At 40.3% G+C, this 23574-nt stretch overlaps 1 protein-coding gene across 1 annotated transcript; it reads right to left on the minus strand.

Moving 5' to 3' along the window:
- Positions 1-338: 338 nt before the first annotated feature.
- On the minus strand, positions 339-18398 carry LOC134675658 (uncharacterized). The gene is made up of 6 exons (XM_063533988.1): positions 18231-18398; positions 14504-14730; positions 13677-13793; positions 1766-1888; positions 930-989; positions 339-532 (listed from the first exon to the last, which is right to left on the minus strand). The coding sequence occupies exons 1-6, from the start codon at positions 18320-18322 to the stop codon at positions 339-341; spliced, it is 813 nt and encodes a 270-aa protein (XP_063390058.1). The 5' UTR covers positions 18323-18398.
- Positions 18399-23574: the final 5176 nt, after the last annotated feature.

Raw genomic sequence — 23574 nt, forward strand, 5'->3', positions numbered from 1 at the left:
TTCTAAATTACCTATACTAGCCCAGAGGACTTTAATAAAAGTCCAAACTCTAAGGTCCCAGAGCTCCCAGACATTACCTTCTTATTTCCTAGTCAATAAAATGTACTTATGGGATAAATTAGTATTAGTATCCAAACTTAAAACCACCTAGGGATGTGTCGTACGGTGCTCTGAACACCGTAGTCTTGACTTCGTACTTGGCCAATTATTCTTTATAGGTACTGCAACAGATATTCGGTATTCGGCCGAATAGCAGGCAACATTCGGCCGAATACCGAATATTCGGCAATGTTGCCGAATACGCCGAATACCGAATAGTTGTATTATTCGTGGCATCTCTAGTTCATTGCGCTGTAAACGGGTGCGCTTGGCAATGAAAGTGGTAATTTAGTTTTACAAAGTGACTTGCCTAGGTCAATGGACTCGGATTGTATGGGCGCGTCGTCGTCACAGAACAAGGACAGCGTCACGACGTCGTCGGGTAATTTTGGCTGCTCGGGCACCGGCGTCGGAGTCGGGTCATCAGAAGCGTCTGAAATATAAGTACATAATATGACGATTACAAATTTTACTATGAATGTTTAGAATTAGTATACCAAGTTTTGAAGAATATGGGGTATTACTGCAATGTTCTGCCGCCAGAGTGCAGCACTTAGCTAACTAGTGAACCAAAGAGTAACTTTTACATACTGTGCCTTAAACTGTTTTTGACAACTTGACAAGTAATCACAGACAATAAAATATGATATTGATGCATGAAGGCGGTTTGATAACAAGGGCCTACAGGGAAACGCGAAAATCGAAATTTCTTTATCTGCCTCTTTATCGTTCGAATATGCAAGAGTGATAGAGAGGTTAGACAACAAAATTTCGATTTTCTCGTTTCGCGGTTCACCAGTTCGAACTGGTGTGAAGCTAACATTAGGTACCTGCTTCTATCAACTCTGCTGTCTGCCACGAGAAAATGTTTCTAGAAGTTGTGTCACTCTCTGAAACAAACACTGACAATTAACAAGAAAGACATCCGGGGGCCTAGCCAAGATGCCAATCGTTTGCACCGTAGCGAACGAAACGCTAATGTCTCTCTGTAGCACTAATATGGAAGAGTGATAGAGACATTACGTTTTGTTCACTACGGCGCAAACAATTGGCAGCTTGGCTAGGCCCCCTGAGCTACAAATAGAGTAACTGTTGCAGCAACTCTTTTATGTGCGTTGTGTCGCGTACATATATCTTGGTTCACCTAAAAAAATACAGCCCGTATAATAATCGAAACTGCTCACAAAACATCGGAATCTGAGAAATGCGATCTGTAGATGAGAACCGGATAGAAATAGGATAGCATTTATGCTCAGAGCGTTTTCACATTGTCCGATCCGATATCGGATGTAGGATCCAACATCCTCGTAGTCAGGCCGCGGGGGCGCGCCCGGGCGCCGCAGTCTCCTGCAGCTGTTTGTCATAGGCGCCTTCCGACATCCGATATAGGACAGGCGCCTTCCGACATCCGATATAGGACAGGCGCCTTCCGACAGCCGATATAGGACAAGCGCTTCCAATAAATTCTGCCATGTCGGAGCCCCCCGTCAGCTGTCGGACCGACAGCATTTGTTGTGTGCGTATGTGTGTGCATAATGTTTATTATAGTGTGCGTGACCGCTAAAGATGGCGCCCGACGGGGATGTAGGATCCTAAATCCAATATCGGATCGGACAATGTGAAAACGCTCTAACTTCGCTGAGCTAACAAACCGAAATAAACGTACCTGGCAGTCCTGGCACAGGCTTGGGCGGCGAATCATTGTCAAATGCGTCTGTCTCTATGTGATCACCAGTGTCTATTAAATCACTGTCTAACTTGCTGCTTTCACTTTTTGCAGGTTCCACGTCTGTTGACAAAAAAAACTCATTACAATACTGTTAATACATCGCCCACACTGTTAACTGTACAGTCAACGGTAAAAATATGGGTGTAGACAACTTACTCAAAAATATGTCCCATAGTTCTTAAGGTGAGGTATGCCCGGGGAAAATTTTCAGATTCTGTCAAATTACCCCATTTCACACACAAGCACGCGTCACGCACACTACCTCACTTTACCGGGACAGGTCATGCAGTGACCCATCCTGTTTTTTTTAAGATGCAAATAAGAGTATTTTGAGTTTCGTCTTAACCACTAGCCTCCTTTGAGGAAGAGAAACTCTAAAAAAGTTCCATTGAAAGAAGGAAGACAAAACAATATATTTTATCTTGTTCTCCTTGTCTGTTCATGTCACATGTGACGTACTTAAATGTAAATTAACTAAATAATCGAATTCATTAGATACTCGAACTAAATAAACCGAATAAATACAGAAGTCGTCAAATGAAAAACGTTATTTAGGTACTACTCTAATCAATAGGGCTTTCGATAAGGCACAAATCAATTCAATGACAATTTCATTAAAATCATATGTGTATTCCGATGATGTTATTATTATATAACTTACCTTAGCTTAGCTTCAGTTTGTATATATTTAGTTATACTACCTAGCTACTAAGAAAAAATTGCATGCTTCTTCAAGTGAAATGTAGGGGAGAGCGGGGACAAAAGTAACTGCGGGTGGAAAGTAACTATTGCTCTGTAGGTTTATCTAATAGACAAAATACCACTCCGCTGCTATTAAGTGATAGACAGTGGTGCCCCCTTCACTCAGTCAGCGCATTCAGTCGAAACGGTCGCCACGTGCTATTAGGTTGTGTGAGAGGACGCAACGTGATTTTTCGAATCTAAAGTACGTTTTTTGACTTTTAGTTATTTGATGTTTATGTTGTATTAAAATTCATACATTTTCTGAATATTTGCATATCCCCTAGAGTGGCATTGTCTGGCTCCCAGTCTCTATGGTGGCGGGGAGTCGGGAGACGGACAGTCATAACAAGCCGTTGAATGGCGGCGCCTCAGATTTAACGGTGGCTTGAGGTTGAGTGGCGCGGCCAATTTAGAAAAATATACGTCTAGTGGCGTGGCCTCCATGGGTGGTCATCGCGAATTTGGCGTGTGTTAGAAATGGGGTCCCTTTGTTTCCCATAAAGTTTTAAGTCATAATGTATTGTTTGTCATATTATCGTTAGTCATAAAACTGAAACCGTTAACTTTTCAGGATATTCTATAGATAGGTTAGGTTAGGTTAGGTTTGTATTATGGAAATCCTGAAAAGTTACGCGTTTCTGAGAAAAACCAATTATGACTAACGAAAATTCGGACAAACAATACATTATGCCTTAATTTGCCTTTATTTATTTATTTATGTATGTATATATGTATATATATATATATATATATATATATATATATATATATATATATATATATATATATATATATATATATATATATATATGTATTTTATATATTTATTGTATTTACTTAGAATAATTCTTTAATATATTCTTTTATATTTATTCTTGATATGTGAGGCTATTCTATTAGTATTCTACGTAATCTCGTATCTGCACTACCCGTTCATTGTTGTAAGTTATTGGTTTCCTGCTACCCAAAGGTTGTCTGGAAGAGATCGCTTTTGAGCGATAAGACCGCCTGTTGTTACCTAATGTAATATCTGTTCTTTTTCTGTATTCTTTTTCATTATGTGGTGCACAATAAAGAATATATTATTATTATTTGTATCTCCGTTTTAAAACTCTCGGGTCTTTCGAGCCCGGTCATTTATAAGGCGTGCGTGGGGATATGGATCCAACACGTAGAGGCCGTTTGGAGAAATTTGATGTCATGTAGAACGCCTGCTGGAACCCATTCACGGGTACATCAATAAATACCCGTGAACCGGTTTCAGCAGGCATTGGAAGCTATTGTAAAGAATATGGTCAGAATACTGGTCTATGGTTTAAGTTTGGGTGGAAAAAAGACTGGGCTATTGCAAAGAAGTCCGGACACCTGCCATAACACTGTTTGCACAAGTTATCGAGACAGGTGGTGACTCGCCACTCGTTAGATGGGCACCTGATGCGCCATCGTAAAGACGGCCAGGTGCAACACCGGCGTGAGCGGCTCAGGGGTGTCGAGAGGTGGTGCTGCGCTTTCTCCGAAGTTACTCGCGGCGTTATGCCCTTTAACACTTCCACCCCTGGAGCATATAGCTCTAGCGACTCCTCTCTGGACGGCCAATGAAGGCGAGCCAGAGCTGAGAGTCCTGCGGGTCCCCTTGGGGTCCACTCCGACCGACGAAGACACGCCGGAGACGGAGACCCTGACCGACTCTCGGGAGCACTCGGGTCCGTGGGGTCGTTACTCCCCAACAGCTCGCCACAAGCTGCCCTGCGGGCTTATTATTATTATTATTTGTATCTCCTTGGATATCACGGGCCTATAATCCCGGTTTTTTGATAGGCTTGCGTGGGGACACAGATCCAACACGTAGAGGCCCCTTGGAGAGCTTTTATGTCATGTAGAACGCCTGCTGGAACCCGTTCACAGGTGCAACAATAGACACCCGTGAACCGGTCTCAGCAGGCATTGGGACTATTGTAGAAAAAGAGAACAGTATACCGGTCTATGGATTGAAGTTTGGGTGGACTATGAGACTGGGCTATTGTAAAAGAGGTCCGGACACCTGCCATAACAATGTTAACACCGTCATCGAGGCAGGCGGTGACTCGCCGCTGACTAGATGGGCCCCTGAAACTGCCGTCGTAAAGACGACCAGGAGCAACATCGGTGTGAGCGGCTCAGGGGTGTCGAGAGGTGTGCGCCGCTTTCTACCCAGTGGCTGTTACCAGCCACTGTGCCAACTCGCGTCTTATGCATCTTTCACTTCCACCCCTGGAGCATATAGCTCTAGCGACTCCTCTCTGGACGGCCAATTAAGGCAAGCCAGAGCTGAGAGTCCTGCGGGTCCCCTTGGGGTCCACTCCGACCGACGAAGACACGCCGGAGACGGAGACCCTGACCGACTCTCGGGAGCACTCGGGTCCGTGGGGTCGTTACTCCCCAACAGCTCGCCACAAGCTGCCCTGCGGGCTTATTATTATTATTATTATTATGACTTAAAACTATTTGGGAAACAATAGAGACCCGTTAGAAATATGACCATTTCTTTAAAAATATGTATGAATGATATTAATTATGTATCATTGAATTCAGCATAAAATAGCTTATTTGATTGTATACCAATGAATTTCATTATATTTATGTGAATTATGCTGGACTTGATCAAATCTCATAATACCAATTTTTTTTCTTTCATGTATAAAAATACGTATAATTAGGAAATAAAACAATTGATTGTAGAAAAAGCAGCCTTTATGACAAAACATTACATTTAACACGATTCACACAGTTTATTTCACTTTTTATCACTGCGTATTCCATTTGTATACCTTTGTAAGGACAATGTTTTTAGCAAATAAATTTCTGGTTTCTAAATGTTCGCGGCTCGAGAGTCGGGTTCCGTAACTCAAAAAGAAAAAACGGAACCCTTATAGGATCACTCGTGCGTCTGTCTATCCGTTTGTCACAGCCAATTTGCTCCAAAACTACTGGACCAATTAAGTTGAAATTTGGTATACATATGGAAGTCTGCTACCCAAAGACGGACATGTAATATAAACAAATGAATTTTAAGTATAGGCGGCTATTTTAAGGGGAATATGAGTAAATTAGAAAACCAAGTTTTGCAAACCATATCGTGTTACATAATAAAAGGGCTTATTTTGAGGATCTATATATTTTTTTTATAATTTTATATGAAACAGTTTAAAAGTTATTTAAGAAAATAGGCAAAAAATGACCGTCCCCCCCTCCCTCTTATCTCCGATAAAATTGGGTCTAAAATTTTGAAAAAAAATACACAACCTTCTACCTCTAGATGACAGGAAAACCTATTAGAAATCTAGAGTCCAGCGTGAGTCGGACTTAAGAAAAAAAACGCGGTTGGGCTGTTTTAGGGACACAGCCGCAATTGTTTACGTGAAACTGAAACGTGGTGCGGACAGCTAGTGCGAAGGTCGATGGCCAAGCTCTGCGTTGGGCCGAAGGCCTGAAGCATCCGAGAGAGCCCATACAACCATTTCCAGTCGCCGTTACGACGCGGTGTAGACACATCTTGTGTCGACACCGTCTGTTTCGGTCACAATTCCAGTCGCAGAGTCGTCGCCGTGTCGACACAGTTACCAGAAATGGGGAAGGGTCGACACATGACACAAAGTGACATAAAGTGTGGTCGCCGTGTGCACACATTGTTTCGAGTTTGCGACTACTTTATGCCAATATCATTCGTTCATTCGTTCATTTTGTTCCTGTCAAATGGAAACTGTCAGATGGAAAAATTGTTAAATAAAAATAAGTGACATTAATACGCCATCTCTAAAACGGATTACAAGACGTAATTATATATTGTTTGCATTTATATTACAATAGGACTAAAATTATAATGGGGAATTAAACTGCTCGAGTGATTTGATAAACTAAGTGTAATATAATCAACGCGCCACCACATTGTTTTAGTTTAGCCGGAAATGAAATTGTTTACTTCTCAGTGCCTGTGTTCATAACCATATTATTTGATGCATTTTTAGTACTTAAATGCGTATACTATACTTAAATAACAGAAGTAACGCTTTACATACTACGAAACTTGTTAATTATGATGTATAAATATGGTTTAAGGCTGAGAAATATTGCAGTCACAAAGTAGTCGCAAATGTTTCGACTTTGTGTCGACTCTGTGTAGACACATGACACGCGCTGTCAAAAGTAATAACAAAGTTACTGGATTTGCAAAATGGCTCCTTGTGTTCATTTGTTTTCAGATATTCTCAAAGTGTAAAAATGCCGTGGTCAGAGATGGGACTTAATAGATTAACTGTTTATTCGACTAATTAATGGAATAAAAAAAGTTCATCCTCAAATTTTAATCGCAATTAGTTTAGTCGACCTATAGATAGAAATTGAATTAATCTGAATATTAATCGAATAAATCTCGGTTGGAAGTTGACAGGGGGGCATTTTTGTACGTAAAAATAATAGAATAATAGAAATGTCTTGCATGCAGATGGTAGCCAAACACTTTGTCATAAAAGTCGAGATGGGTGTCGTTTTATACGTTTTAGGGGGCCCCAATTTTGAAAATGATCACCATTTTGGAATCCAAAATGGCGGCCATGCACTATGTCATAAGAGTCGTCATGGATGTCGTTTTATAGGTTTTGGGGGGCGCAGATTTAGAAAATGATGACCATTTTGAAATCCAAAATGGCGGCCATGCACTATGTCATAAAAGTCGTCATGGGTGTCGTTTTATAGGTTTTGGGGGGCGCAGATTTAGAAAACGATGACCATTTTGAAATCCAAAATGGCGGCCATGCACTATGTCATAAAAGTCGTCATGGATGTCGTTTTAGAGGTTTTAGGGGACGCAGATTTCGAAAATGATGGCCATTTTGGAATCCAAAATGGCGGCCATGCACTATGTCATAAAAGTCATGCGTGTCGTTTTATAGGTTTTAGGGGGCCCTGATTTCGAAAATGATGACCATTTAGGAATCCAAAATGGCGGCCATGCAATATGTCATAAAAGTCGTCATGGGTGTCGTTTTATAGGTTTTGGGGGGCGCAGATTTAGAAAACGATGACCATTTTGAAATCCAAAATGGCGGCCATGCACTATGTCATAAAAGTCGTCATGGATGTCGTTTTAGAGGTTTTAGGGGACGCAGATTTCGAAAATGATGGCCATTTTGGAATCCAAAATGGCGGCCATGCACTATGTCATAAAAGTCATGCGTGTCGTTTTATAGGTTTTAGGGGGCCCTGATTTCGAAAATGATGACCATTTAGGAATCCAAAATGGCGGCCATGCAATATGTCATAAAAGTCGTCATGGCTGTCGTTTTATAGGTTTTAGGGAGCGCAGATTTCGAAAATAATAACTATTTTGGAATCCAATATGGCGGCCATGCACTATGTTAAAAGTCGACATGGATGTCGTTGTATTGGTCATGGTCATCATTTTCGAAATCTGCTCTTCCTAACACCTATAAATCAACATCTATGACGGCTTATATGAAAAAGTGCACGGCAGACATCTTGGAATCCAAAATGGTCATCATTTTCGAATTCTGCACTCCCTAAAACCTATAAAACGATATCCATGACGACTTTTATGACAAAGTGCACGGCACACATCTTGGATTCCAAACTGGTCATCATTTTCGAAATCGGCACTTCCTAAAACCTATAAGATTATATTCATGACGACTTTTATGACAAAATACGTAGCCGCCATCTTGGATTATAAAATGATCATCGTTTTCGAATTCTGCACTCCCTAAAACCTATAAATCGACATCCGTGACGACGCAAGTTATCTTTATTTTCAGATCTAACAAATTGCTACAGAATACAAAGGACAAAAAAAGGAGCGAGGGGGTAATGAAACAAGCAAAAATACAGATGATTCCTCGACGCAATTGGATGCTTCTTAAATTGTGTCCAGATTTTTTTGTCATAAAAGTTTTTATTTTTCACATATTACTCTCACAAGTTCCGTGATATTTCGACCTTGTAATTTTTTAAGTAAATGTTTTTGTTTATCTATGAGAATCTCACTAGAATAATATAATCAAGGTATGTTTATATTTGATGATTGAAATAGTAACGCGAAAAAAAAATATATTTGTGTCTTATATTCCTGCCGAAGACTTTTATTTTTCCTTTTCCTTATACACAAGTTTGGCCAAGTAATAAGAATTTAGGGCTCTCAATTTTATTTTGACTTCTACAACAGTAAAGCTACGAGGCCATGTTTGGTATCGTTTTCGTATAAATTCGTAGTACCAAATTTAGTTATGGTATCACATTGACACCATTCCAAAGTAAAAACATATAAACTTATTAAAATACTTTCTTTTAAACTCCTCTTCACGCTTAAACTGCTGAACAGTTTTAATTTAAATTAAGTAGGTACACATATATTTTGAGTCCCGAGACAGGACATAATAAGTTATCTCAAAAATCATCCTTTAAAGGTGTGAAATGAGGTGTAGGGGGGAATTCAGAATTGACTTCTTGAAGTTAATACTGTTTAAGTTTAGGTTTGAAGTCATGTTTTTTTTATCATTTTTAACTAAATCAAAGATGTAGACCATCCCAAATTTCATATAAATCGGTTCAGCGGTTATTGATTTCCCGTACAAATTTCCACGCCACTTTTCACACCTTCAAAAGATGATTTTGGTTATAAGATCTATCCTATGTCCTGTTCCGGGACGCAAACTATTTCTATACCAAATTTCAACGAAATCGGTCCAGCGGTTAAGCGTCAAAAGGAGTTTTAAAAAAACCGGCCAAGTGCGAGTCGGACCCGCGTGTTAAGGGTTCCGTACAATAAGTCCGACTCGCGCTTGACTGCACATTTCTAATAGGTTTTCCTGTCATCTATAGGTAAAGAACTATTTTGTGTATTCAGACGGACAGACATACAGACGTACGAGTAATCCTATAAGATTTTTTGCTTTTGAGGTACGGAACCCTAAAAAGATTTTTTTTAATTTTGTGGAATGGTGTCAATGTGATACCTTAAATGGATTCAGCAACCCAGATTTATACAAAAACGATACCATACACGGCCTAGCACCTTCACTGATGTAGATATATGAAGATAAAATTCAGAGCCCTAAATAAACTTTCAAGAGCGGATATCTCAAAAACTATTCAACATATCGAAAAAATTGACTGAATAAACTTGTAACAAAACTTAAACTTGTGGAAATTAACTTTCATTTTGTATAAATGGCCATGTCGCTAAGATGCATAGTTTCCGAGATATAATCGAAAAACCGGAAAATGGGACCTTCAAACAAAGCCCCCTCTCTTCCTCCCGCTCAAGGGCTACGGCCGGGGACTTTTGATATGTTCACCTCCTAACTTGCCCAAACCAAGTTACAGAGTCAAAAATTGTGTTCCGAGCATTTCCCTCTACAACTTTTTGGAGCATTCGTTGGCTGACCTAAGTAGCTTATTGCATTTCTTTAAAAACTTTTCTGTAAAAGGTTGACGGGTGTTGGGTGTTTATATGGTTTTGGTCAATTATTATCATTTGCATCGCCCATGATGACTTACTAGAATTACTTACGAGCACACGAGACACTAATAGTAGTTTGACAAACCTTGGTTTTCAAGAGGTATTTTATATTGACATTTGCTGTCACAAATTTGCTGTCAGATTTAGTCGCAAACCGCACGCAAAGTGCACACAAATGTGTCGACACCTTGTTACGGAAAAGTGTACACACGGCGACGACACTTTGTTTCGAAACAATTCTAGACACATTGTGTGGACTCTGTTACGACACATCTGACATTTAGTTACCACTTTGATGATTCTGCGACTGGAATGGTTATATGGGAGGTGCACCTCCACGCAAGGTCGAAGCATGAGCTTTAGGAGGTTAGTGCTCAAACAGAACAAATAATTGGTTTAAGTACGAGTAACTAAGTGAGAAGGCTGAACTGCCGTATATCGCGACCATCGAATTTCGCAAATTGCGGGGATTTTTCTTTTACACCAATGAAACCGTAGGTAATTAGAGTGACAAAGAGAAATGCCAGCAATTTGCGAACTTCGATTGCCGCGGTTATAGCCCTGTTATCTTGAATTAACAGAGATACGCCTAACAATGAAAAAAAAATGTAGGCACTATGCTTAACATAATACTTGAACAAAAAAAAAATGGGTAACTAACTATCCTAAGATAGCCAGCCGTGTGTGGACGAATTGAATAAATAGTTGAATGTACTTAAGAACTTCGCTTTGCTCGCTCGTTCAAAAATGTGTGCAGTACTGAACCCTTGGGACGCGAGTTCGACTCACACTTGACCGGTTTTTATTTTGATTTGATATGTCATATTATATTAAATTACAGCCCACTGTGTCTTGTTACTTTTGACCCACAACGTGTTACTTTCTGCACGCCAACGGGGTCATTAGTAACAAAAGACGATTTTTTTAAAACAAAATACACAATTATAATGTTAGTCAAGACGTTAATGTACAGAACATGCACTGACGTTATATAGTTATATACGAGTATGACTACATTAAAGTCATCAAAATAATAATGGTTAACCAGAAACTAAGGTCAAAGTACATAGTGTTACGTTTCTCCCCGCTCTACCCTACGCATCCAAAATTACTGTCCACCTATGTTCATCACTATATTTTTTGCAAATAAATATATCTTTTTTTAATCAATAAATAAAGTCCTGGCAGGGTGGAAATTTCATTTTGGCGGATTCTTTCTCTCTGCATCTGACTGTACCTACAGCTATTACGGCATTTTTTTGGTAAACTTACGGTTATATGTTCAGACTCTGAATCTCTATAGTTAATATTTAAGATATATGGACATATCGGTATCGGCATATTTAAGATATATGGTCCTTGAACTACGTCCAAAGAGAGGTATGGGAATGGGAACTGAGAATGACATCTCGCTTTGTGTGGTAGGGCACAGCACAGCGGATGTCATTCCAGATCTAGAGCAGAGCTCAACCTTACAGAAATCTGCAGCCAAATAACACTAGCACTAGACCCTACTCATAGTGTCCTTCCTGCCGGTGAGTATGGTTGCCAGTTATCAACGAGGGGTGCGGAGTGTTAGACTCGGCAACGCGCATGGAGTTGCAGGCATCCAAAGGCTACGAAGATTGCTTATCATCAGACGGGCCGTATGCTTATTTGTCATCGACGAGGTATAAAATTAAATATGCACAGAATATCATTGAACGAAAAACTTTGTTTTATTTTATAGTAAATTAGTATAACACTCGATACATAGGCAATTAGGCAATCACAAACCAGGCACCGCAGTGGTTTTGGGCTGTAAGCCTCGTAGGCCAGTATGTATAATGTATATCTCGGCCTCACAAGCCGCAAAAACTCGCTGAGGCTAGACCATAGCCGTTTATTTATTCTTGATTTCATGAAGGTTTGCAGAACAGCACGTAACCGCATTATACATCTATCTTAGACGGACCTCACAACAACAAAATAGGTGTACCACTGCACGATTTTCAAGTAGTACACGAAATATTTACATAATGTTCCGTATTAATAGGTAATATTTGAAGATCAAAAGTTCTCTAACATAAATACAAGATCACAACATTGTCATCACAGTTCATTGACGTTGACGTACAAAAGTACGTCAAATAGGTATGCAATATTAATACCAGCATAATGAAAATTAATTCCAATCAATAAGTATGAGTCTTCAAACTTTTTTCATTCTAAGCCGGGTTTCAAGGAGCAAATTACTTAAATGATATTGGAATCGTATTGTTTTAAGATAGTTTACTGCGTTTTTCAACCATTATGCCCCAACAAATCAAATCTAAGATGAGACTCGAGCTCCATGTGATGATAATTATTTACCCTGTTTTTTTAAATACTATTTGTCTACTGGTATACTTTTTCGTATATGTATGTGACTTAATGTCGAAATAAGTGCGAAAACCAACTGTCATTTTAATTAAATTCGCGATACGTGTGCTTTGATCCGAGCCCAGCGGGCATCTGATCAAAGAAGTTGCGTGCACGGAACCGCTGATATCATATTTTCGAACTTATTTAGTGAATGTGAAATTAAAAAAAAAAGTAATCCTGGTAGTCGTTCAAGCATACAATTGCGCGTACATAGAAACAGTTTTCATATTTCTATCTTTTGTGCACAAATTGTTACGAATCTTTAAAGTCCGTTTTAGACCTATGTTCGTGATCGTTTTCTATCGAGCAAAAGTCAAAAACTTAGGATTCTAATCACTCCACTCACTAGAAAAAGCCCTCAAGTTTGCTAATTGAATGTATGGCAGCCGTATTGTGATCCAAAAAAGAGCTACGGCTTTTAAAAAACTCCGTTTTCTGAACTCACTGCACCTTAATACACTGACACTTAAGAGTTATGGGACATATTTTTGAAATGATTTGTACACCCATATTTTTACCGTTGACTGTACATCGGTGGTGTCATCACCACCATGATGATGATGATCCTTACGGCCGATTTCGGCCATGGCGGCCACTTTGATGCCTAGTTAGTTCGGCGCTCGTGTCCCCGAAGATGGCTGACGTAGCCGATCTTCGAGATGAACCTCCGCGCACATTAAGGGCACGTGAGGATACCAGCCACGTAGTGATAATGGATGGCAGCAGGCTGCCGCGATTTCAGCTCGTCGCGTTTAGCGTCGAGGTCAACTCTATATATGTTGCTCCTCGAAGTCGCATTCTACAGTGGACCTTATGCCTAATACACATATTTAATTACACAAACGGGTCTACCGCGATATAATTTCATTGTTTTTACCTTCAATTCCGACGTTTGAGCTGAGTTGCACCTGAGGGCCTACCGCGAACCACGTTCGACGTGTTGCCTTCCTGTCACACTTACGTTCGAATTTACAAGTGGAACAGTGAGGCAACACGTCGAACGTGGTTCGCGGTAGGCCATCAGATGTGGTTACGGAACAACTCCAACACCACGTCGGAATTTAAGATAAAAACAATGAAATTATATCGCGGTAGACCCGGTAGAGCGGTGAGATTTTAAGAGTGACCAGGAGACCGTAACCTTGGCAACGAGTGTCAAGTTGATTAACCCTTCTGTGGCCACTGACTTACCAACTGGCGATTGCGTTGTTTTCCCCTTACAATACTGGTGAAACTGAAACTGAAATTCAACCGGTTGTAATGTTCGTACGTTCTCAATAGCAGCAGTATTACTCGTACCAGTCGTACCTGCGGACAAAAGAGCGAGTTAGTAAAAGGCGTTATCCATTAATTAAATAACACTTTTAGGTCAGACAGGGGTTAAGACGGGGAGAAGAATTTGGAATTTCCTGATTTGCGAATATTTTCCCTGACGCTCATATCGGCGAGGACGGGCGGGCGATATTGTCCGATCAAATCAGACCGTGCGGACGCAAACGCCAATTTGGCTGGCCGAATTCAACCGCCGATTATGACCGATATTACCCATAAAAGTTTTTGGCAAAAATTTCATTTTTGGTACAAGCTTTTATCGCTGACTGTACTTTTCTTACGACAGACAACTAATACTCATCGAGACAATTCTAAAAACCCCTAACACAATTAGGTTACGTTGTTTCATCACAGAGTTCCTATGGCCACCTCCTGTCTCCATCATCAGATCAGCTCGATGGTACCATAATATTGCATTGTCATCCGATTTATACATGCATGCAAAATTTCAGCTCAATCGGAAACCGGGAAGTGGATTAAATTTAACTTGCATGATTTGATTACTTACAGACAGACAGACAGCCAGACAGACAGACAGACAGACAGACAGACAGACAACGGTCAGGTGAAACTAAATAAAAGCTTGTAAAATGGGGTGCGGACGCAAGAATACTAATTTGTGATGCTGAGCGGGAGACAAGGGTAACAACTAGACAACAGGTTAAACCAGCGGTCATCAAACTTACCTTGTTGGCTTGCAGTATGTTGGGGGAATCCCCTTAACTGGTAATCTGATAACGGGGGTGCAGAGAGCTGTAACTTTGGAAAGGCCCTCTTCTTTAACTTTCCCCGTGTCTTGCCAAAGTCTTTGGGTGCAAAATGGTCACCACAAATATGACGGATCTGATGCAGTTTCTCAATGGGTATATGCACAAGGTCTTTTTTTCCGACTATTTTAACCCAAGTTTTACACCTGTAAGCAAATTTGTTTTTAATTGTGTGCTATAATAAACATTATTAACCCCTTTATTTTATTTTATTTCTTAGCCTATTGACTTTGCCCAGCAGTGGGACACACAAATAGGCTAAGAAAAAAAAATCCCCTTACTATAATAAAAAATATTTGTTGATGAACTTTAATAGCTGTCAATAAAGTTAAATATCATATCCGCCATATATGGCTTCGTATGCGGTAAGGGGTTAATTAAATTTTATGGGACAATCTTACAGACCTTGTTTTAATTCAATAATTCACTTTATAGTTATAAGAGTAACTGTTTATTAAAAAACTTCTGAGTGTAACACAGGACCACAGATAGCATAGTGTACTTAACCACAGATACACAACACCTCCCCTACCAGTCTAGCAGCTGCCTAGGTCTTACCTCACGATCGCTTCTAGTCTGGTAATATTTTGGTACAGGTTCATTATCTCTTACATTATTATCATTAAAGTTATTTAACAAATCACTATTCATTTTATTGTTACCATTTTTTCCTACATCCTTACTATTAGTTTTATCATCTATATGAACATCATCATCATCATCAATAAAAGGTGACCCATCGCTGAAGTTTCTGCTTAGAGATGTAACATTGGTGAAAGACTTTTTAAGATGATGAGTACTGCGTCTAAAAGGTCTGGATGAACTGTCTTTAGTGATCCAATATGATCTTGGTTCTTTACACTTACCCAGTATAATTCCTTTTTTCCAGTAGTCATCATTTTTAGGGTTCCGTACCCAAAGGGTAAAACGGGACCCTATTACTAAGACTTCGCTGTCCGTCCGTCCGTCCGTCTGTCACCAGGCTGTATCTCACGAACCGTGATAGCTAGACAGTTGAAATTTTCACAGGTGATGTATTTCTGTTGCCGCTATAACAAATACTAAAAACAGAATAAAATAAAGATTTAAATGGGGCTCCCATACAACAAACCTGATTTTTGACCAAAGTTAAGCAACGTCGGGAGTGGTCAGTATTTGAAATGGGTGACCGTTTTTGTTTTTGCTTTTTTTTTCCTTTTGGTACGAAACCCTTCGTGCGCGAGTCCGACTCGCACTTGCCCGGTTTTTTGTTTTGTACACAATATGGTCTCCCGTTTGAAATACAGTTTCATTTTTCTTAACATGTCTGTCATGAATACTTTTAGTAATTGATTGCCTTAACTTTAAAAACTTATAAATTTCTTTAACAACCTTTGGTTCCAATGCTTGTCCATTAGTGGGAACATTGGTTCTGATACATCTACTGTTTAGTATTTGTGACGGAGAGTATTTCAGTCCAGACAATGGAGTGTTATTATAACTCATAATAAAGTCTCGGTAGTCTACCGACTGCGCCATGTTTTAATTCAATAATACACTTTATAGTTATAAGAGTAACTGTTTATTAAAAAACTTCTGAGTGTAACACAGAACCACAGATAGCATAGTGTACTTAACCACAGATACACAACAGACCTGGTAAGCTCAATAAGGCTTGCGTTGTGGATACTAGAGCATCTATTTAATAGATAGATCTAATTTAATTGAGCAATTCTTGTTTATTTATTATACACGGTGTAACATGAGGAAACCGAATAATTTTAACCACGCATTTCTGAGGCCAAAAGAAGTAAAAAATGTAATATAAGTTTAGGTCAATTTTGCCAAAAAAAAAATTTTTTTTGTTTTGCTTTTTCAATTTTTTGAATGTATTTATACATATAAAACAAATGTTATTGGTAAACTTGTCACTTAAAATTGATTTTTACATTTTTTTTTCGTAGAACCTACATTTTGCAAAGTGTTACTTGTCAGTTTTTGACATCTATCAATAAGGATATTTAGACTACGTCCCATAGCAGCAACATCACCATCAAAAAGGCCTTTTACACTATGTAACAATAAAAACTTGTTTTTTTTTAATTAATAATATCCCTGAAACTAGGCGAATTTCAAAAAAGTTTATAGGATATTTTTGTCTCTAAATATGATCAAGAATACGCTGTTAAAATTATTCGGTTTACTCATGTTACACCGTGTATATTTCGGGTCTCTAACAATTTCGATGAAATTTGCTATATGGGGGTATTCGAGGGTGATAAATCGATGTAGCTAGTCTTATCTCTGGGGAAACGGGCATTTTTCAGTTTTTATATGTTTTACGAGCAAAGCTCAACTCCCAGATATTATGAACAATGAACATAGAAAACATCCATAACTCTTGAATAAATATCTGTGATCAACACACAAATGGAAATCCCTTCTGAGAGCCCTATGTCCCTGTTGAGGCTTAACAAGATATCATCATCATCATCAACACACAAATAAAGGCCCTTACCAGGATTCTTCATGCTTCATAGGAGGGTCACTACTGATAAGGCTAGGAGGCTTTTAATTTGCAATTTCAACTGGGTGCTTTTTAGCATCACTCATTACCATGGTCACAGAATAAGTAGAATAGTACTACCATACATCCATACAGAAAGGACACTTCCTACAAAACTTCAGGGTCAAATCATCATATGCCTTTCTAAGTTATGGCACTATCCCTTTCGGCTATTTAGGGCAAAATTCAAGTCATTATCTTATCTTTGGTTGTGCACGCAAAGGGACATCAAGTTGTGTCAACACTAAAAATTGCTCGGAGCAATGCTGAGCTGAACGGAGCTAAGTTTGCCCGAAGTCAGGAGTGCCTCCCCACTCCTATTTCAATAGCCTAGATCTTTTTTCAAAACTATACCATACCTAGATCTTTTTTCAAAACTATAACTATACCACAGTTGTCCCTTGGATAACCGGACAAACACACAACACAAAAAACTAACCGTTTATTTACATACAAGATATATACAGCGGTACTACTACACGAAATTAATAACTAGCTTAAATGTAGTATAAGCCCTTAAGGCATTGTATTGTACCAATGATGCTGGCGGCACTTCCTTGCGATATCGCCATACTGATACGTTGTGCTCTTCGGTCATCAGTTATGTTAACCAGACACTTCGCGATTTCTGCGACTTGTGCACGCTGGGACCCCATGGACCTATAGTTCGTTTTTTTAGCATTAGAAAGAACTTGCAAGAAGGTAAGCGATCTTGACATGCCTTTTAATTGAAAAACGCTTTTTAAAATTCAAAAACTATATTACTTATGAAAGCAGAAGAATATAAATGATCGTATTAGATTCATAATTGTTACGTATTTGCCGTAACTTATTTTTAAAATGTGTTTTTCAATTAAAAGACACATCAAGATTGTTTACCTAATTTCTAATGCTAAAAAAAACGAACTATAGAGTTTCAACTCCAAATGGTACAAAATGGATCTCTCTACCGAGGCTCTTATATTTATTAAGTTTTAAAATTTCGGCGCTTTCCGCCGCTCCGCCCGCTTTTACATTAGTCCGTTGGACGTGCGACGGTACCAGTGTGTCTAGCAAAACTTAAATTCAACGGAATAATAATTGTTGAACTTGTTGACTTACCGCTGTTCATCCTTGGGAAATCTGGCAAAGAATCCTCTTTTGTAGAGTTCCCTGGCGCCACATATCTCACAATATCGGCTATTGCTGACCATTTTGAAATATCAATCTGTCTCAAAAACAACATGAGTCTGTATCTCTACCACAAATACATGAGATGTAATTCGCAAAGAAACAAAACTTTTGACCCATATAATTCGTTTTGTAAATGTTTTAACTGTCACTGTCAGTTTTCGGCTTCGCTCAAATCCATAGACCTATATAATAGGCATGGCCTTGGCACCACGGCTGACGGATAGATTCGGAGCATAACCCAGAGATGGCGTTATTGTCAGTATTACTTATTATTAGTACAGAACATCCTCCAGACAGCCAAGACGCTGGTGGAAGACACCAAGACCCTCGTCGGAGGAGCGGCCATTGCTGGCTTCGGATTCAATTAAACGGACTCCTCTCAGTTCCGAGATTATATACCGGTGTAAATACTCAGTGCAAACCTAAGATAGTGAAATAAAGTGCGGGCCAGATTTTTAACCGACTTCCATTTCATAGGAGGTTCTGTATTCGGTTGTGGCTATTTTTTTTCTATGTACGACTACGTTCATCTATTACTCCGACATCCGCAGTCCGATTTGAGTACTAATTTTTTTTTTGTTTGAAAGGAGCTACCTCAGAGTTGGTCCCATTTTAATTTGGTTCTGTTCTGATGATGGGATCCATGAGGAATTGAGGGAACTCCTCAATTTTAAAGGCACATGCATGGTGATTTGGGTGTTTTCTTAAGCAACTCGAGCATATTCTCCCGAAAACCACCACTTTGATGAAGTAGACCTGATGATGATGATTGTTTTTAGGTATAGTTTTTTCTAGATTTTTCTAAGGGCATAGGACTGTGGCGAGTCTCCCCGCCACCACCATAACATATGTACCCGTAGTATATAGGTATAGAATAAGTTAGAGCCGACCAGGCCTCGGAACCGCTATGGCGGTAGACAATTTCATGGAATGCTCCACATGCATACTTTTGCATGGACTGACGCTTATCTGATATGGCTGACTGTACGTGACGTGCCCCTCCCGCGCAAAAACCGGCAGAATGACAGACAAGGCGTTTCCAGTTACTATATGCTCTAAGTTTGGGGTCTAAGAGAAAAAAAACAAAACAGCAATTTAAATTCCTAATGTTTATTTCAGTCGTTTCTTCGCCTCTTCCTATCGGCCGACCACTTCATTATATCTGCCGACGTAAGGGGTTGCAGCTGCACCGTGGCTGGAACAAACAATTGTTTTCATTAGATAAATATTATAGGATACTAGCGAGCCGCCCCGGCTTCGCACGGGTTAACAAATTATACACCTAAACCTTCCTCAAGAATCTATTGATAGGTGAAAACCGCATGAAAAATTCGTTCAGTAGTTTTTGAGTTTATCGCGAACAAACATACAAACACACGAATGGACAGACGCGGCGAGGGACTTTGTTTTATAACGTGTAGTGATTACTTGATTGTGACATGTGTTAAAATTGTCATTTAACTGTAATCTAAACCTTACGATCATATGAGACCGGGTTTAAAGGGATAAAGGTAGGTACAGATGTATTGTATATGTATTCAACTATTCACGGAAACGTACGAACATGTCTTGCTATTTCAGTCAGTGTCGGTCACAGAAAAGACATTCTCCAGACTGAGCATAGTAGCTCTACCCCCTCTCTGCCACAAATACGGTAGTTTTACTCCATTTTCGAGTCGAAAGCGTCTTTGTGCGACGTCCGTGTCTTTGAACGAACCAATCACGGCACGGAACCTCGCTCACCTCGTCCCCCGCACCCCCGTATTTTTGGCAGCATCGGTTTCATGATATAATCGCTCTTAACTCCGTCTAGAGGATTCCTAGACTATGGTGTCGGTACAAAAAGTACTGAGTTTGACTGGAGTAGCATGACAAATACGAACGTTTCCGAGAAAATAACGATGGAAAACAATTATGTAAATCTGTACCACATATTAAAAACTACTCACGTTCTGAAGTCACCGTTCGAAGTATCATTTCACTTGGATCTCTCATAGGCCTATTTGCATTATCTTGTGACACTCTTGAATTGCTAGTAGTGGCCTGTACGACACCTTGTGATTTGAGATCACCAGCAGTAAGCGTCTGAACTGTTCGCAATCTTATTGGGACATTTCGGGATCTTCCGAGATTGCTAGCAGTGGAAATTAGAACTTGTGATTCTCTGATATTGCTAGAAGTGACCAGTTTGACTGGTCTGAGATCGCCAATAGTAAGTTTCTGAACTTTTTGGTCTTTTCTGAGAACATTAGGCGAGTGTTTTTGTTGTGACGCTCTGACATTACTAGTAGTGGCGATAATATCTTTTGCTCTCAAAACGTCAGAATTAGGTGTGTGGTCTGTTTGGAGTCTTCTTAGAACACCAACTGGGACCTTTAAGAGTTTCCGTTTCATTTGAACTGTGGAGTTTATTATGCGCGTTCGGGGGTCGATTTGTCGAAGTCGCTTGACAGTATGTTGGTTCGTTTCCTCGTCAACACGCTGTGAATGATAGATATAAAGTTAGAATCATTTTTAAATGCAGACTATGTTTTTAGCTATCGGGGCATTAAAAGGCATATTGCAACGAGCTTTTATGAACGTCAAATAAAGCTACACCACCGGCTCTAACCATACACTTCTGCCAGAGAAGATTCAAACCCCTTTTAAATTGGTGGTGGGTATCTCAATATGGAAGCGGCAGGACACATCTTTTCAAAACATTACATCTTATAATTAACGTTTAATTCAAAAATACATTATACATTTTTATAAAATTAACACTTCCAGTGCCAAGCGCCCCATTTCCTATACAAAATGAATCCGACTTGCGGGCCCTTGGCACTAAAAGTTTAATGAAATAACATAACGTACAGTTCTTTCATAGAATTTTTTGGATTGTATTCCACAAAAAATGTCAACTCTGTCAGGAACGTGACGCGTATGGCAGACTACCACCATAACCTTAATAATCGGCATTACATACCGTTGAATTTAAAGCTAAGTTATCAAACGTTATCATTGCCAAATATCGGCTTCTTAGCTTTATCAGAAGTGTTAAAAAAATAGCGTCACGTACCCGATTTTTTTCCCGTTTTCTGTAAATCCCCATAGTATAGTGCGACATAAAATCATCATCATCATCATCATCTCAGCCATAAGACGTCCACTGCTGAACATAGGCCTCCCCCTTGGACCTCCATACGTGCCGGTTGGAAGCGACCCGCATCCAGCGTCTTCCGGCGACCTTAACAAGATCGTCTGTCCATCTTGTGGGTGGACGTCCTACGCTGCGCTTGCTAGTCCGTGGTGTCCACTCGAGCACTTTTCGACCCCATCGGCCATCTTCTCTGCGTGCAATGTGGCCTGCCCATTGCCACTTCAGCTTGCTAATCCGGTGGGCTATGTCGGTGACTTTAGTTCGTCTACGGATCTCCTCATTTCTGATTCGATCACGTAGAGAAACTCCGAGCATAGCCCTCTCCATAGCTCGTTGAGCGACTTTGAGTTTTGAGATGAGGCCGATAGTGAAAGACCACGTTTCGGAGCCGTAAGTCATCACTGGTAACACACATTGATTAAAGACTTTCGTCTTGAGGCACTGAGGTATGTCGGACGAAAAGACATTACGTAGTTTCCCGAACGCTGCCCAACCGAGTTGGATTCGGCGGTTGACCTCTTTCTCGAAGTTGGACCTACCTAATTGGACTACTTGTCCTAGGTAGATGTACGAGTCAACAACTTCGAGTACCGAGTTCCCAACAGAGACTGGGATGGGCACAACATTGGCATTTGACATAAGTTTCGTCTTGTCCATGTTCATTTTCAAGCCCACCCGTTGTGAAACTCGGTTGAGGTCATCGAGCAATTCGAGCATCATGCTGAGTTCCTCCATCGACTTTGCCATGACTACGATATAGTCGGCAAACCGAAGGTGAGTGATGTATTCGCCGTTGATGTTGATGCCAAGTCCTTCCCATTCCAGGAGCTTGAAGGCGTCTTCCATTACGGCAGTAAACAGTTTCGGAGAGATAACGTCTCCCTGCCTTACGCCTCTTCGCAATGGAATCGCCCTCGTGCTCTGCTCCTGTACTCGGACCGACATGGTGGCGTTACTATACAAACACTTCAACACTTCGATGTACCGATAGTCAATATGGCATCGCTGAAGAGACTCAAGCACCGCCCATGTTTCCACCGAATCGAAGGCTTTCTCATAGTCCACAAACGCTAAGCATAATGGCAAGTTATACTCTTCGGTCTTCTGTATAACTTGCCGCAGCGTATGGATGTGGTCTATGGTACTATAGCCTTTTCGGAAACCGGCTTGTTCGGGAGGCTGGAAGTCATCAAGTCTGTGTTCGAGACGGTTCGTGATGACCCTTGAAAACAGCTTATAGACATGGCTCAGAAGCGTGATGGGTCTGTAATTCTTCAATAGGTTGTTATCACCTTTTTTGAAGAACAGCACCACCTCGCCTCTATTCCATGTTTCAGGCGTTATGCCCTCGGACAAGACGGAATTAAAGAGCTTCTGGAGGACTTTAAGTACCGGTGTTCCACCCGCTCTCAGAAGCTCTGAAGTGATTCCGTCTTTGCCCGGCGCCTTGTTGTTCTTAAGCTGCTTCAGGGCCATCCTAATCTCGTACAGACTGATGTCCGGGATATCTTCGGTATAATGTCGGGACAGCTTGGCTCTTGGATCTCCTACCAAGCTGTCAACGGGCTTTGCGATCGAAGTGTATAACTGTCCATAGAACCTCTCGATCTCACCTAAAACCTCCGCTTTGCTCGACGCTATGCTGCCATCTTCCCGTTTCAACTTTGTCAGCTGGCTTTGCCCAATAGACTTGTCCTTTGCGAACACTTTGGAGCCTTGGTTTCGCTCAATAGTCTCTTTAATACGGTTAGTATTAAAGAGACGCAGATCATGTCGCAAGGACTTAGATATACGTCTATTGAGCTGCCTATATGACTCCGCGTCATCGGGAGACTGCAACTGTAGCGAGCGTCGTTCAGCCATGAGGTTTAAGGTTTGCTCGGTCAATTTCTGAGGTCTATCTTTACGGCGGGGTCTAAAAAACTTAGACCCTACTGTGTGGACAGTTTCCACTAGCCCGTCGTTGATTTCGTCCACTGAAGCCAAGTTCTCTAGGCAAGCAAAGCGGTTAGAGAGCTCGAGTTGAAAGCTTTCGGGGTTTTGAACATGGGCTCGAGTAGGTCGGAGCGTAGACTTCATCAGGCGACATAAAATAGTAGAAAATAAATAAAATAGAACTAAAAAAATCCATAC

The sequence above is a fragment of the Cydia fagiglandana genome, chromosome 22 (genome assembly GCF_963556715.1).
Source record: "Cydia fagiglandana chromosome 22, ilCydFagi1.1, whole genome shotgun sequence".
Lineage (NCBI taxonomy): Eukaryota > Metazoa > Arthropoda > Insecta > Lepidoptera > Tortricidae > Cydia > Cydia fagiglandana.